The sequence below is a fragment of the Sinocyclocheilus anshuiensis genome, unplaced genomic scaffold (assembly GCF_001515605.1).
Source record: "Sinocyclocheilus anshuiensis isolate Anshui unplaced genomic scaffold, SAMN03320099.WGS_v1.1 scaffold283, whole genome shotgun sequence".
NCBI lineage: Eukaryota > Metazoa > Chordata > Actinopteri > Cypriniformes > Cyprinidae > Sinocyclocheilus > Sinocyclocheilus anshuiensis.
The window spans coordinates 1,115,154-1,130,325 of record NW_015549605.1 but is presented as its reverse complement, the minus strand read 5'-3'; the positions used below and the strand labels follow the sequence as shown (position 1 = coordinate 1,130,325).

The window sequence follows — 15,172 nt, the reverse complement described above, 5'->3', positions numbered from 1 at the left end:
AAAGAGAGAGAGAGAGTGCGGAGGCAGAGAGACTGTTACTGTATGACAGGAATGCTCAGCTCAGCCCACACAGTGCAAGCATGATACACTGACTGTGTGTGTGTGTGCGCGAGAGAGAAAGAGAGAGAGAGTATAGGGAGAGGTTCAGTCTCCCACTTCTTTGCGTGGGCAAGGCCTGAATCTCACTCACAGTCTCTCTCTCTTCTCAACAGCTATTACAGGAGAACAGCAGAACTGGATGGTAAAAAAGGGGGCTTGTGAATGAGAAAGCCTGGGGAGAGAGAGGAGAAGAGAGAGAACGAGCCCCGCCGATGGTCTCGTGGCTGATTGGTTCTGTTTTATGACATAAAAAGTTTGTCAGCAAAATCCCAGAGCATCAGAAGCAGGGATGAAAGGTTCCGTAATCGCCATGGCAACGCGCCAGACGTAAACATCAGCACGGTTGCGTGGGCGTCCTTTGTTCGGTGTGTGTATGGAAAGACGGTCACAACAATACGATCCTTACGAGAGGTCAGGGTAGCGACATATAATTATGTAATAAGCTTACGCACGCAACTGCAAATCTGATACAGAGTGAGACTGAATTGGATGGAGAAATTCACACACAGGTGAATAGCACAAAAATCAGGTCCGCAAAATAAAAAAAATAAGTATATTTTGCATAAAGCAAATGAAGTCTGCTTTTTAAGAATGTTAACTTTGTTTTTGCCTTGTTTTCATGGCAATTAATCACATTTTCAGACTTTTCCAGATGTTTCTATAGCCTCATAAGACTAATAATATTTAATATTTTAACAAAAATAATATTTAAATAATTGTGTCATGCTGGAAGAATATTTAAATTCTATTAATATTTAAAAGTTAGAAAGTGATGAAAGTTGATGACCTAAAAATAGATTTCCCTGACATTTATATGAAATTTTATGAATATGAATTTGATGTTGAATTTGAAGCTTATTGTAGAAACTTAATTTGCTGTAAAGTTGCTTTGAATTGAATGTTGATTAAAAAAAAGTAATTTTTTCCATTATGACAATTTTCATCTAAATTAAGTGTTTACCCTCCACTGTCTCTCTAATGTGTATGTTTTTCTTTGTTTCTCATTATTCTTGATGATTCTCATTAGAGTCTCACTGAAATTTAATTATTTTCTGATTTAATACAGTATTAATCAGCATAAATTAAAAGAAGTACAGCAAATGCAACCATGATGTACAGTTTAAATATATGTATTTTGCATTTCAGTAATGAGATTCTTTTTTTCATTAGATTGCGTTATGCTAATGAGAATTAAAAAGGCAATGTGCATAATATCATGATGACAGCGCAAAAATAAATTAATGGTTCTAAAAACAGGCCTCACTTTTGTTATTGATGCAAAATATATATTTTTTTATTCTTTTCTTTTGATTTTGGATTAAAATATGATCTGGACAAATTTATATTTTTCATGCAATTCACCCAAAGCTGCAAACACAGACGGCAGCTGTATGAATTAGTATGTAAGTGGTCTTAGAGCATGACACAAGCTCTAGTCCCTTCCAAATTAAACGGTTGGACAAAAAACACAGCCAGCATCTCTGCAAGCAACCTCTTAATCACTGAAACTAATAAAGCTTAATGATTTATTCTGAGTGTGCGGGAGAAAATGCTTACAGTGGTACAAGAGAATAAGACTCTGGGGAAATGCGCACATATTGCACACGGTAACTCGTAACTAAGATTATGAAAAGCATTATAAGTTAGGAGTCTCAGAGCAATATCAAAAGAGTCCCTGAGTGCAGCTGCACGTGCAGCCCCTCCCATCACTGCAGTGTGTCCCCAGCATGAAGCTGCACGAAGAGGCCCTCTCATCAGAGCTCTGTCTCCCCAGCACGGAGCTGCACAAGCAGGCCCTCAGAACTCTTCCGAGTGCGTTCTGTGCTGCACTGTGCTGTGTTTTGGGGCCACCTCCTGGATGAGATCGATAAATTCACTCTTCTCCACACAGGCTCTGCACTCCTCCCCCCACAAGGCCAAGACTCTCTTCAGCTCCAACACTGGCATTTTAGACAAAGCATCCCTGCTCCAGTCGAGAACAGGACGCTCTGTGTCAGGAGAACAAGAATGTCCATTTTAAAACTTTTGAGATTACAAATATTTCAAACCCTCAAATGCAGTGTCAGGACTCTTATACGTGAATACACCCTACCGTATCTGAGCTCGCCGATCTGGCCGTCCCTGTGCTGAAGTCTCTGGCAGATTTTGTGGACAGGAACATGTGCACTGAGGGGGCGACTCACCTCACCTGTCACTTTGGCTGCAGCATCATTGGAGGCTCCCAGGTAATAACACTGCGGTGAAAGGGGAGAAAATTAGAATTACAATTCAGTATATTTCATATAATCTCTATATTTTCAAAGATGGGCCAGCAACCAAAGAAGAATAAGAACCAAACTGTGCTTGTTTTTATGTTCTTACAAGTCGATTCTCTTTCCCAGTAGTCTCAGCGCAGGCTCTGATCAGACCCTCCTCCACCAGCTCTGGGGACAATTCTGTGTGTCTGAGCACCAGTGAGTTATAAAGCCGCCCCAAAAACCCCACACACACTGCAAAACAGACACACACATACAAAATAAACAGAGGTTATTTTTACTGGAGGGCTGAATTCATATGATATTAGTTATATAACAGGGTTTCTGTGGATCTTAAAAATTTCTTAAATCTTAATTAGAAAGTCTTAAATTCATACAATCATGGCATCTTTCTCAGTATTTTTGTTTTGTTTTATAATACAACATCTAAACATCCTTAAATCAAGATACGTTTACTTGACATGCAAACTGAATAAGTAAAGTCTTTTTTTCTGAGAAATTAAACAAAATTAAGTGAGTTCATGTTTAAAAAATGAACCTCTGTTAGTGGGGAATGAAAACTTGTTTTCCCTTTGAATTAGGTTGATTTTGCTCAGTCTATTTGTTCTTGATTTAATCATAAACTCAATTTTGTTCAGTTTCTCAGAAAACAAAACTTTATATGTTCAATTTGCATCTCAAGTAAATGTATCTTGATTTAAGGTTGTACATGCATTTTATAAGTGTATTATAACGCATACGCCATATTTAGTATTACAATAATATGGGTTTTCAGTTTGCAATACAAAACCAGGACTCACCTCTTCAATATTGACTTCATACAGTGAATATCTTATATTCACTATGTGAAAACGCTCATGCACTTGTGCAAAATAACCCAGCATAGTTCAGGTGACTATTTTTAAACTCATGGGCTCATGCGCATTGCAAGCCAAGCCGACCAACCTCACCTTCGCATTCTTCTGCATCAGTAACTGAGAATAAAACAACACATAAAAGCAAAAGTAACGGGGTGGCAAAGGAGCTGGTTAAAGACATGACTCTGTGCGCTTAAAAGGCGCTTGTGCGCACTTTGAAGTGAACTTCAATACCCAGTACGCAACTCCCACCGGCGCTGCTTTGGAGCTGTTTCTAAATCAGGCGCTGCTCTCTTGACGCCCCAGTCGACGTCAGAGCAGTGGCGCTCTGATTGGCTAATAACGCCGCCCGTCATTTGACAGCGCCTAGAAGTCCATCCCTTCTCATTTGCATATGAGTACCGGCTTCCGGTAGAATTCTTCGGAAGCATGGCTGCCATCGGGGTGCACTTTGGATACACATGTGCCTGTGTTGCCGTATTTAAGGTGAATTAGTTATGAGTATTAATAATTTCAATTTTGTTTAATCAACGCAAATATGTCGGCAACAAAATAAAAAATCGAATAGGTTTTGTTTGTGTTGCTGAATAGATAAAAGTGTGACAGACAAACCATTCCAGATGAAATACAGTTTATAATAAGTGTAATTGTTTTCATATAGGATGGGCGAGCAGATGTTGTGGCAAATGATGCAGGGGACAGAGTCACTCCAGCTGTGGTCGCATACAGAGACACTGAACAGGTAATTGTCCCGTGATGGACATCTGGAGAATCAGATTGCAGGCAATGATCATTATACAGCTCTCTCATCAGGACCAAAAACAGAGAGCCTTTAAAATCTGTAAGGATAAGAATCAAGCATAAAATAAAAACTTAAATTCATAATTACAAAACATATCTCTAGCCTAGTGAATAGTATGAAAAATGTGTCTGTTTTATGTATATTGTACTGTCTCTATATTGCATAGTGTGCTTAATTTTTCATAATAGCTGTACACATGCATTGTTATGTTGTTTGGACGCTATTGCCCCATAATTTGCCTCATGGGACAAATTTATAATATAACATAATATAATAATGCTGGGAACTGGATTTAGATGAATGAGCTAAAAACCAAACTCCTCTAAATCCTGCCAACAGACCAGCCTGATTATATATATATATATATATATACACATTTGTATGTATATGTATGTATGTATGTATGTATATATTTATTAAATATTAAAGTGTTGTAAGATGTCATGATCATTTTTTTATGATTTGTTTAATTTAAATGTTAATAAATGAAGCAAAAGAATGTCAGGGCATATGATGGTCTGATGAATTAATTAATTATTAAATTAATTAATTCATTTGTTTTTCTAGATTGTGGGAATCGCTGCTAAGCAGGGCAGAATACGAAATGCCACCAATACCGTTGTCAAAGTGAAGCAGATCCTGGGCAGACAGTAGGTTTTTCATGTTGTATGCTTACAAAGACTATACTGAGAATATTTTCATATTTTGCTGTTCAATAATTTACACTATTCTGTAGATAAAATCAATGCATAATGTTATTAAGAATTTATTTACAGTCAAATTAGCAATAGCTTAATAATAATACATTTATATAAATAACCACAATATAAAATTCATTGGACTTATTATGTATTTGACAGCTATGATGACCCAGATGCTCAGGCGCACAGAGAAGAAAGCAAATGCATTGTAAGTACATGCTGTTCTTCTTAATACTGACAGAAAAAAATCACAACGGTAACTATAAAATCTAAACCACCTACTCATTTAAAAGGTTTATGTTTTCTCATTGATTCCTAGGTTGTCAACAAGAGTGACCTGCCCAGATATGAAATCGACACAGGAGAAACTACCAAGTATGTGTCACCTGAAGATGTAGCTAAATTGATCTTCCATAAAATGAAAGGTATTATCTTAATCCTTCATTTCTTTTCATAGTATGTTTAACGTGAACCAGTCATAATTATTTTATGTTTCCTGCAGAGACGGCCCAGTCGGCCTTGGGTTCGGATGTGAAAGACGCTGTCATAACAGTGCCTTTTGAGTTCGGAGATATGCAGAAGAATGCACTCAGGTACTGTATGTGCTTGATGTGTCTGTAAAATTTTGAGATGAATGCAAATTAATTCAAATGATGTAACACCGTTATCTAACTCCAGAAGCTGTGTCTGGGGAGATGTTTTATAAGAGTCAGTGCTGTGTTGTAGGCAAGCTGCAGAAAGTGCCGGGTTCAATGTGCTGAGGCTGATCCACGAACCCTCCGCTGCCCTTCTAGCTTATGGAATCGGGCAGGACTCACCGTTGGGAAAAAGGTAAGAGTTTTTGCATTATCTCAGATGAATGGTTTCTTTTAGCTTAAAAGTCTCATTCCCATTCCTCTTTTCCACCACAGTCATGTGCTGGTGTACAAACTCGGAGGCACGTCGCTCAGTGTCACCGTTCTGGAGGTGAACAGCGGAATGTACCGGGTCCTCGCCACACAGACGGATCACAGGACCGGAGGAGAGAGCTTCACACATGAGCTCGCACAGCACCTCGCTGCAGAGTTCAGAAAGTCAGTAGATATCCTGTACCTCACATTTAACTTTTAAGTGTGTGCTTTGACTTTGTTATTATAATGGAAGTGACACTGTGAACTGTAGGTTGTTTGCAGTTGCCAAGCAACTTCACAACTTTTAGAATTTGGAGTCTTTTGTTTTTAACTCAAGTGTTATATAATGCAAAGCAGCTTTTTTTGTACTGATGCAAAACTTTTCATTCATTTATGAATATTATCTTTTCGTTTACATCTATTCAGTATTAATAAAAACTGATTTGGTGAAGCTCCGTTTAATTATCAAGGTAAATTAAAAAAGAAGTTAAAAGTTTGCAATTTATTATATTTTATTATCAGAAAATAGGCATTTTAATATATGTAATATACTTGTGTAATTTATATTGAACCTTAATGACAGTAAATGTTAAATATTATTATGTTATGTATGATATTATAACATACACTGCCGTTCAAAAATTTGAGGCCAGTTTTAAAATGTTTTTGAAAGAAGTTTCTTATGCTCACCAAGGCTGCATTTATGTTTGATCAAAAATACAGTTAAAAACAGTAATATTGTGAAATATTATTACAGTTAGATATGTCTTAAAATGTAATTTATTCCTGTGATGGTAAAACTACATTTTCAGCATCATTACTCGAGTCTTCAGTGTCACATGATCCTTCACAAATCATTCTAATATTCTAATAATTTACTGCTCAAGAAACATTTCTTATTTTTATCAATTTTTGTGAAGCTGATGCATTGTCTTCAGGACTCTTTGATGAACGGAAATTTAACAGAAATCTTTTGCAACATTATAAATGTCTTTACTGTCACTTTGAATCAATTAAATGCATCCTTGCGGAATAAAAGTATTAATTTCTTTCAAAAAACCAATAATAATCTTACCGACTCCAGATTTTGTTCATACTGCCCACCACTACATGGATGTCATTACTGTTTTAAATCCTATTGTGTGTTTGTCATGTGTGTCTCCAGGACTTTTAAGCAGGATGTGACGGGTAACCCCAGGGCGATGCTAAAGCTCATGAATAGCGCTGATGTAGCCAAACACACTCTCTCCACCCTGGGCAGTGCAAACTGCTTTGTGGACTCGCTCTACGATGGCATGGATTTTGAATGCAATGTCTCTCGGTGAGATCAAGTTCAAAATAAGTATACAGAAAATTGTTCCTTTTGCTCATCTCTATGTCTCATATGCTTCTGTCCTAGAGCCCGTTTCGAGCTAATATGCTCCAGCCTCTTCAATAAGAGCATTCAGCCAATTAAAAGTCTTCTTGAGCAAGTAAACTTGTCCACCTCTGACATCAACAAGGTAAAACATCTTTTTAATACAAATGTGTGATTATTAGAGGGAGCTGTAGATGTGTATCTCAAATTTCATGCATAAAAAAATCACTGTGATTATTACTGAGCCTTTTAGAGGCATTTAATACACTCTTAAAATAAAAAGGTGCTTCATGATGCCATAGAAGAACCTTTTCTGTCTAAATGGTTCCATAAAGAACCTTTAACATCTAAGGAACCTTTCTGTTTCACAAAAGGTTCTCTGTGGTGAAAGAAGGTTCTTGAGATTATTAAAAAGGTAAGAAAGAGATGGTTCTTTGTGGAACCAAAAATGGTTCTGCTATGGCATCGCTTTTAAGCACCTTCATTTTTAAGTGTACAGAGTAAATAGTAGATTATTTCAGTGTTTTACATCTAATTATTATATATATACACATTTGTATGTATATGTATGTATGTATGTATGTATATATTTATTAAATATTAAAGTGTTGTAAGATGTCATGATCATTTTTTTATGATTTGTTTAATTTAAATGTTAATAAATGAAGCAAAAGAATGTCAGGGCATATGATGGTCTGATGAATTAATTAATTATTAAATTAATTAATTCATTTGTTTTTCTAGATTGTGGGAATCGCTGCTAAGCAGGGCAGAATACGAAATGCCACCAATACCGTTGTCAAAGTGAAGCAGATCCTGGGCAGACAGTAGGTTTTTCATGTTGTATGCTTACAAAGACTATACTGAGAATATTTTCATATTTTGCTGTTCAATAATTTACACTATTCTGTAGATAAAATCAATGCATAATGTTATTAAGAATTTATTTACAGTCAAATTAGCAATAGCTTAATAATAATACATTTATATAAATAACCACAATATAAAATTCATTGGACTTATTATGTATTTGACAGCTATGATGACCCAGATGCTCAGGCGCACAGAGAAGAAAGCAAATGCATTGTAAGTACATGCTGTTCTTCTTAATACTGACAGAAAAAAATCACAACGGTAACTATAAAATCTAAACCACCTACTCATTTAAAAGGTTTATGTTTTCTCATTGATTCCTAGGTTGTCAACAAGAGTGACCTGCCCAGATATGAAATCGACACAGGAGAAACTACCAAGTATGTGTCACCTGAAGATGTAGCTAAATTGATCTTCCATAAAATGAAAGGTATTATCTTAATCCTTCATTTCTTTTCATAGTATGTTTAACGTGAACCAGTCATAATTATTTTATGTTTCCTGCAGAGACGGCCCAGTCGGCCTTGGGTTCGGATGTGAAAGACGCTGTCATAACAGTGCCTTTTGAGTTCGGAGATATGCAGAAGAATGCACTCAGGTACTGTATGTGCTTGATGTGTCTGTAAAATTTTGAGATGAATGCAAATTAATTCAAATGATGTAACACCGTTATCTAACTCCAGAAGCTGTGTCTGGGGAGATGTTTTATAAGAGTCAGTGCTGTGTTGTAGGCAAGCTGCAGAAAGTGCCGGGTTCAATGTGCTGAGGCTGATCCACGAACCCTCCGCTGCCCTTCTAGCTTATGGAATCGGGCAGGACTCACCGTTGGGAAAAAGGTAAGAGTTTTTGCATTATCTCAGATGAATGGTTTCTTTTAGCTTAAAAGTCTCATTCCCATTCCTCTTTTCCACCACAGTCATGTGCTGGTGTACAAACTCGGAGGCACGTCGCTCAGTGTCACCGTTCTGGAGGTGAACAGCGGAATGTACCGGGTCCTCGCCACACAGACGGATCACAGGACCGGAGGAGAGAGCTTCACACATGAGCTCGCACAGCACCTCGCTGCAGAGTTCAGAAAGTCAGTAGATATCCTGTACCTCACATTTAACTTTTAAGTGTGTGCTTTGACTTTGTTATTATAATGGAAGTGACACTGTGAACTGTAGGTTGTTTGCAGTTGCCAAGCAACTTCACAACTTTTAGAATTTGGAGTCTTTTGTTTTTAACTCAAGTGTTATATAATGCAAAGCAGCTTTTTTTGTACTGATGCAAAACTTTTCATTCATTTATGAATATTATCTTTTCGTTTACATCTATTCAGTATTAATAAAAACTGATTTGGTGAAGCTCCGTTTAATTATCAAGGTAAATTAAAAAAGAAGTTAAAAGTTTGCAATTTATTATATTTTATTATCAGAAAATAGGCATTTTAATATATGTAATATACTTGTGTAATTTATATTGAACCTTAATGACAGTAAATGTTAAATATTATTATGTTATGTATGATATTATAACATACACTGCCGTTCAAAAATTTGAGGCCAGTTTTAAAATGTTTTTGAAAGAAGTTTCTTATGCTCACCAAGGCTGCATTTATGTTTGATCAAAAATACAGTTAAAAACAGTAATATTGTGAAATATTATTACAGTTAGATATGTCTTAAAATGTAATTTATTCCTGTGATGGTAAAACTACATTTTCAGCATCATTACTCGAGTCTTCAGTGTCACATGATCCTTCACAAATCATTCTAATATTCTAATAATTTACTGCTCAAGAAACATTTCTTATTTTTATCAATTTTTGTGAAGCTGATGCATTGTCTTCAGGACTCTTTGATGAACGGAAATTTAACAGAAATCTTTTGCAACATTATAAATGTCTTTACTGTCACTTTGAATCAATTAAATGCATCCTTGCGGAATAAAAGTATTAATTTCTTTCAAAAAACCAATAATAATCTTACCGACTCCAGATTTTGTTCATACTGCCCACCACTACATGGATGTCATTACTGTTTTAAATCCTATTGTGTGTTTGTCATGTGTGTCTCCAGGACTTTTAAGCAGGATGTGACGGGTAACCCCAGGGCGATGCTAAAGCTCATGAATAGCGCTGATGTAGCCAAACACACTCTCTCCACCCTGGGCAGTGCAAACTGCTTTGTGGACTCGCTCTACGATGGCATGGATTTTGAATGCAATGTCTCTCGGTGAGATCAAGTTCAAAATAAGTATACAGAAAATTGTTCCTTTTGCTCATCTCTATGTCTCATATGCTTCTGTCCTAGAGCCCGTTTCGAGCTAATATGCTCCAGCCTCTTCAATAAGAGCATTCAGCCAATTAAAAGTCTTCTTGAGCAAGTAAACTTGTCCACCTCTGACATCAACAAGGTAAAACATCTTTTTAATACAAATGTGTGATTATTAGAGGGAGCTGTAGATGTGTATCTCAAATTTCATGCATAAAAAAATCACTGTGATTATTACTGAGCCTTTTAGAGGCATTTAATACACTCTTAAAATAAAAAGGTGCTTCATGATGCCATAGAAGAACCTTTTCTGTCTAAATGGTTCCATAAAGAACCTTTAACATCTAAGGAACCTTTCTGTTTCACAAAAGGTTCTCTGTGGTGAAAGAAGGTTCTTGAGATTATTAAAAAGGTAAGAAAGAGATGGTTCTTTGTGGAACCAAAAATGGTTCTGCTATGGCATCGCTTTTAAGCACCTTCATTTTTAAGTGTACAGAGTAAATAGTAGATTATTTCAGTGTTTTACATCTAATTATAGCAAGAATGGCATCCCAAAACCTTAAACTAGGCCTTTCTTGTCTTAGGTGGTTTTATGTGGAGGATCAGCTCGTATCCCGAAGTTGCAGCAGATGATCAGGGATTTGTTCCCAGACGTGGAGCTGCTGAACTCCATCCCCCCGGATGAGGTGATTCCGGTCGGTGCTGCCATGCAGGCGGGCATCCTGGTCGGAAAAGACAGCCTTGCACTTGGAGAAGATTCCATCACTGTGGACTGTTGTGCCAGCGACATCACGGTTAAGGTGGGGAGCTTCAAACCATCAATAGAGCTTCGTTTTATGGCATTTTAGCACACAATTGATCAGTAGATTGCGTCTTGGTCTTTCAGGAAGTGGATGACTCCGGAGCGGAGGTTTTCACGGTTTTGTTTCCATCTGGCACACCTCTCCCTGCCCGCCGCCAGCACACGCTACAGGGTCCTGGCAGTCTGTCATCAGTGAGTCTGGAGCTGTACCAAGCACAGCGACCAATCGCACAGGTTAGCACACTTTTAACAGACATTTCAGTGCAAACCTAAAATTAAAGGAGACATTCGGCCTGTATTGTACATTTCGGCTGATTTCTCCTTAAGGTTATTAACTTGAAATGTGACTCTTAATTTTCTAGATTGTACTTAGAGACTTGGAACCTAAAGAGGAGCTGCATGACATTGTCACAGTGCTGACAATGAAGAGGTAATGAAATAAATTAATACTTTTATTCAGAAAAGATTCATTAAATTGATCAATATGACAGTAAAACATTTATAATGTTGCAAAAGATTTTTTTTTTTTAAATGCTGTTTTGAATTTTCTATTTATTAATAAAAAAATGTATTACAGTTTCCACAAAATATTGATGATAATTAGAAAAGATTCTTGAGCAGCAAATCAGAATATTAGAATGATTTCTGAAGGATCATGTGACACTGAAGACTGGAGTAATGATGCTGAAAATTCAGCTTTGCATCACAGGAATAAATTACATTTTAAAATATATTAACACAGAAAACAGTTATTTTGAATTCTAATAATATTTCACAATATTGCTGTTTTAATTGTATTTTTAATCAAATAAATGCTGCCTGAAGAGACTTTTCAAAAACATTACAAAAATCTTAGACTGCAAACTTTTGAACAGTGTATATTAAACATCAAACATTGGCTATTATTTTGTTGTAGAAAATTGTTTTTTGCTGTTATTTTGTTGCTTGTGTAATGACACAGTGCTATATACAGTAAATTCGGTAATATTACTCATAATCATACTCAACTCTGTCATAAAGCTCATGTCCTTATTTGAACAGTTTCTGATGTGTGTTTGCTTTTCAGGGGTGGTTCACTGCATGTTACGTGCACAGAGCAGGGCAGCGGCAGAGCTGAGGCCATTACCATAGAAACGGCTGCTGCAGCATCTTAACCTTGAATCACGCCGTCAACGTAATTCCATACAGTAACCTAAACACCTGCATCTCATGCTGTTTGAGGTTTTCCACTGCTCTAGATTCCTCTAGACCTTAATTGAAGCAAACAAGTTCAAGTTCTTGTTAAGTTAAAGGAGTAGCTCACCCAGAAAGCAAAGTTGTTCACTTGTTCCAAACCTGTCATTTTTCTTTGGAAGAATTATTATACAGCTTTTGCCATACAACTACCATTCATAGTGACAAAAGGAGAAAACAAGTAGTTCTTTGTCTTGTTTGGAGCTTGGGAATTTTTTTATATGGGTTTAGAATATGAGGGTGTGTAAAAAAAAAAATGCAGTTTTCCTTTTTGTGTGAATTATTCATTTAAAATAATATCCAGGTTTAATTGTATACTCCCTTTTGCATTTAAAAAAAAACAGAAGTCATCTTAAACTATTTTTCAAGCCTGTTGTCTGTGGCATTCACTGATACCATTTAAAGCATGAACAACCTTATCAGACTGAAGAGAGACTTTCATGTGTTGTATAGACTGAAGAGAAGCAGGTGCAGGTGACTGAAGCGATATTAATCTGGTGCAGTCACATCTAGCAGGTGCAAAATAATCACTTTTTTTTTTTTAAAGCTGTTCTCCATATTTGTCATCTGTAACTAGTACGCAATAAAGATCACAGAACAAAATAAACCCTGAGTTTATGTTCAGTACAGATACCTGCTGCAGTCACGTCACGTCGAATTTTTTTATTACCGATTCCAAATTTTAAAAACCATTCACATATTTTGTCAAACTTGTAATTTTTTAACATTTTGTTTTACAAACGTATACAGGTGTATTCCGACACAGTGTGTATGTAGCAATACAATATACAGTAAATAAAACATTCAATGTTATTTAGTATTATATTAATATTTTGAATTAGCGTTTTTTATATTTTACCTTTTATTTTATGTTCTAGTAATTCTGTTATGTGCTTTTGTCATTTTTATTCGTTTTTGTCTTTTTTTTAATATTTACATTTACATTTATTTTTATTTGTTTTGGTGTTTAGATTTTTTTGTTCAACTTGAATGAAAATTTGAAATGTTGCCTTAGCAGCTGAAATAAATCAAGTTTATGAAGTTTAACTTTTTCATCTATTTACATTTCAGCTTTATTTCAATTAAATAAACAGCTTTTAATTAATGCTGTCAAAACGATTAATCGCATCCAAAATAAGTTTTTGTTTACATAATATATGTATGTGTGCTGTGTATATTTATGTATATATAAATATGCACACATGCATGTGTATATTTCAGAAAAATGTTGTTTATATATTAAATATATTTATTTATAATATAAATTATATGAATATATAGACATGTAAATATTTTCAAAATATATACTGTATGTATGTGTATTTATATATACATAATAAATATACTCAGTACACACACACATTATGCAAACTAAAACTTTTATTTTTGGATGCGATTAATCACAATTAATCGTTTGACAGCACTACTTTTAATAGGTTTACTTTAAAATAACAACATTGATAAACATTTTGTATTTGCTTTAGAACTTTGAATTTATATTTATAAAGATACAAAACTCCATGAGGTAAGCTGTCGTACAACAAACCAGAAATTAATATTCAAACACGAAATCAAAAAATCTGTCTTATGACCACTTCCTCCCCTGCTGCCAACTTCCTGTACAGTTCCTTCAGGTCTTCTGGTTGTGGGACTTTGGACCCTGGTGTTGGTGGAAGCTCAAAATCTGATGATACCTGTGAGTCTGATTTCGGCTCCATGGCTTCTTCCTCCTTGGGTTCGACGTTACGGCTGTCAATCACATCTGACACCACCTCGCCATTGGTCCCTCGGTTACTCTGCTCACTAGTAACGGCCTTACTTTCATCCACTTGGACAAGAACAGTGTCCATTTGACTGAGGCTCTCCGTCCCTGCGTCCGATATATGAGTGGACTGTGAGGAAGTCAAGTGAACAGAGCTGCTGTTATCCTCATCTTCATCCTGAAACAGCTCAGGCGACTGGGACTCTGTGTTTTCGGTGGAGAGTGTTTGAGTGTTGTGGCTGTTCTGACTGTTATCCAGTTCGCCCTCATCTGTCAACACTGGTTCTGCCTTGAAGAACTTTTGCCAACAAGGCGGAGTTGTTTTGGATTGGGATGGGTCTGACTGAGTCAGTTTTGAGGATGGCATTTCTGTGCAAGGTGGAGGAGGTGGAGCAACATCAGATGGGTGAGGTATAGGAGGTTGCTCGGTATCATCTTTATCATTATCGTCATCGTCGTCATCATTTGATTCAGTGCAGTCCATGTAATTGGTAGAGTGTGTGGCAAGACAGGGCTCTATGAAGGAAATCATTGGGTCCGTATCATGAGTATCTTTTTTAGGGCTACGAGGCTGTTCACTAACGGCAACCTTGGTCAGGTCGGTCACTGTCATTTTTCGCCGCCTTGGAGCTGTGGAAACCTCCTCAAACAGGTCATTATCACCATCTGAGCCTTAACAGAAAGATATAGAGTATACGTTTAAAAGCAATAGTAAAAGTTGTATTAATAATGAAAGCTACTCGTACCTTCTGATGTGCACCTCTTTCTGGTTCTTTTGAGGGCCCCAAGTGGTTTGTAGACAATCTCCTCCCTTCCAGATTGTTTTCTACACAATGGCTTCAACCTGAATTTGAAAAAAAAACAATAACATTTTTTATAGTAATTATCTTAAGTCTTATGACAACACGGTACCAAAAAATAAGGTTTGTCCTTACAGCTCCATGACGTCTTCCAGTGTCTTTCCCAACGGAATGACATTAGGATAGATGTTAACAGGACAGATGTAGGAGAGAAAGTCCTTAACCTAGTCACAGGAAATAGACACAGGATTATAACATACAAACATTGAGTATGGTGTGTCACATGAAGAATATCCTTCCCAGTGGGATTTGTCTCACCTCCAAATAAGAGGAATGAAAAGAAAAGCATGCTCTGTAGGAACTACTTCCCATCCTGAAAAGAAAGACACTGTGAATAAATAACTAAAATATATAATTAAATGTTATAAAAAATAAAAGAAAAGTTTTTCTCACACACACACACACACATATATATATATATATATA

At 36.3% G+C, this 15,172-nt stretch overlaps 3 protein-coding genes across 3 annotated transcripts in view; 1 reads left to right on the top strand and 2 right to left on the bottom strand.

The window, feature by feature from the left end:
- Positions 1-1,559: 1,559 nt before the first annotated feature.
- Positions 1,560-3,473, bottom strand: LOC107658837 (cerebral dopamine neurotrophic factor-like). The gene is made up of 4 exons (XM_016447507.1): positions 3,305-3,473; positions 2,461-2,588; positions 2,192-2,333; positions 1,560-2,087 (listed from the first exon to the last, which is right to left on the bottom strand). Exons 1-4 carry the CDS (start codon positions 3,390-3,392, stop codon positions 1,897-1,899), a joined length of 549 nt encoding a protein of 182 aa, XP_016302993.1. The 5' UTR covers positions 3,393-3,473; the 3' UTR covers positions 1,560-1,896.
- A 139-nt stretch (positions 3,474-3,612) lies between these two features.
- Positions 3,613-12,454, top strand: hspa14 (heat shock protein 14). Its single transcript, XM_016447489.1, has 14 exons — positions 3,613-3,697; positions 3,873-3,953; positions 4,581-4,663; positions 4,874-4,922; positions 5,034-5,139; positions 5,217-5,307; positions 5,441-5,545; positions 5,626-5,787; positions 6,770-6,925; positions 7,004-7,106; positions 10,674-10,889; positions 10,976-11,125; positions 11,254-11,321; positions 11,958-12,454. Exons 1-14 carry the CDS (start codon positions 3,641-3,643, stop codon positions 12,043-12,045), a joined length of 1,515 nt encoding a protein of 504 aa, XP_016302975.1. The 5' UTR covers positions 3,613-3,640; the 3' UTR covers positions 12,046-12,454.
- Positions 12,455-13,606: 1,152 nt separating this feature from the next.
- LOC107658824 (DNA cross-link repair 1C, PSO2 homolog (S. cerevisiae)) overlaps positions 13,607-15,172 on the bottom strand; it is a 4,167-nt gene continuing 2,601 nt past the window's right edge. The window contains exons 11-14 of the mRNA XM_016447485.1: positions 15,005-15,059; positions 14,822-14,910; positions 14,633-14,730; positions 13,607-14,558 (exon numbers count right to left, since the gene is read on the bottom strand). Of these exons, the coding sequence (XP_016302971.1) occupies positions 13,696-14,558; positions 14,633-14,730; positions 14,822-14,910; positions 15,005-15,059 (1,105 nt within the window). The 3' untranslated portion in view covers positions 13,607-13,695. The remainder of the gene's footprint in view (positions 14,559-14,632; positions 14,731-14,821; positions 14,911-15,004; positions 15,060-15,172) is intronic.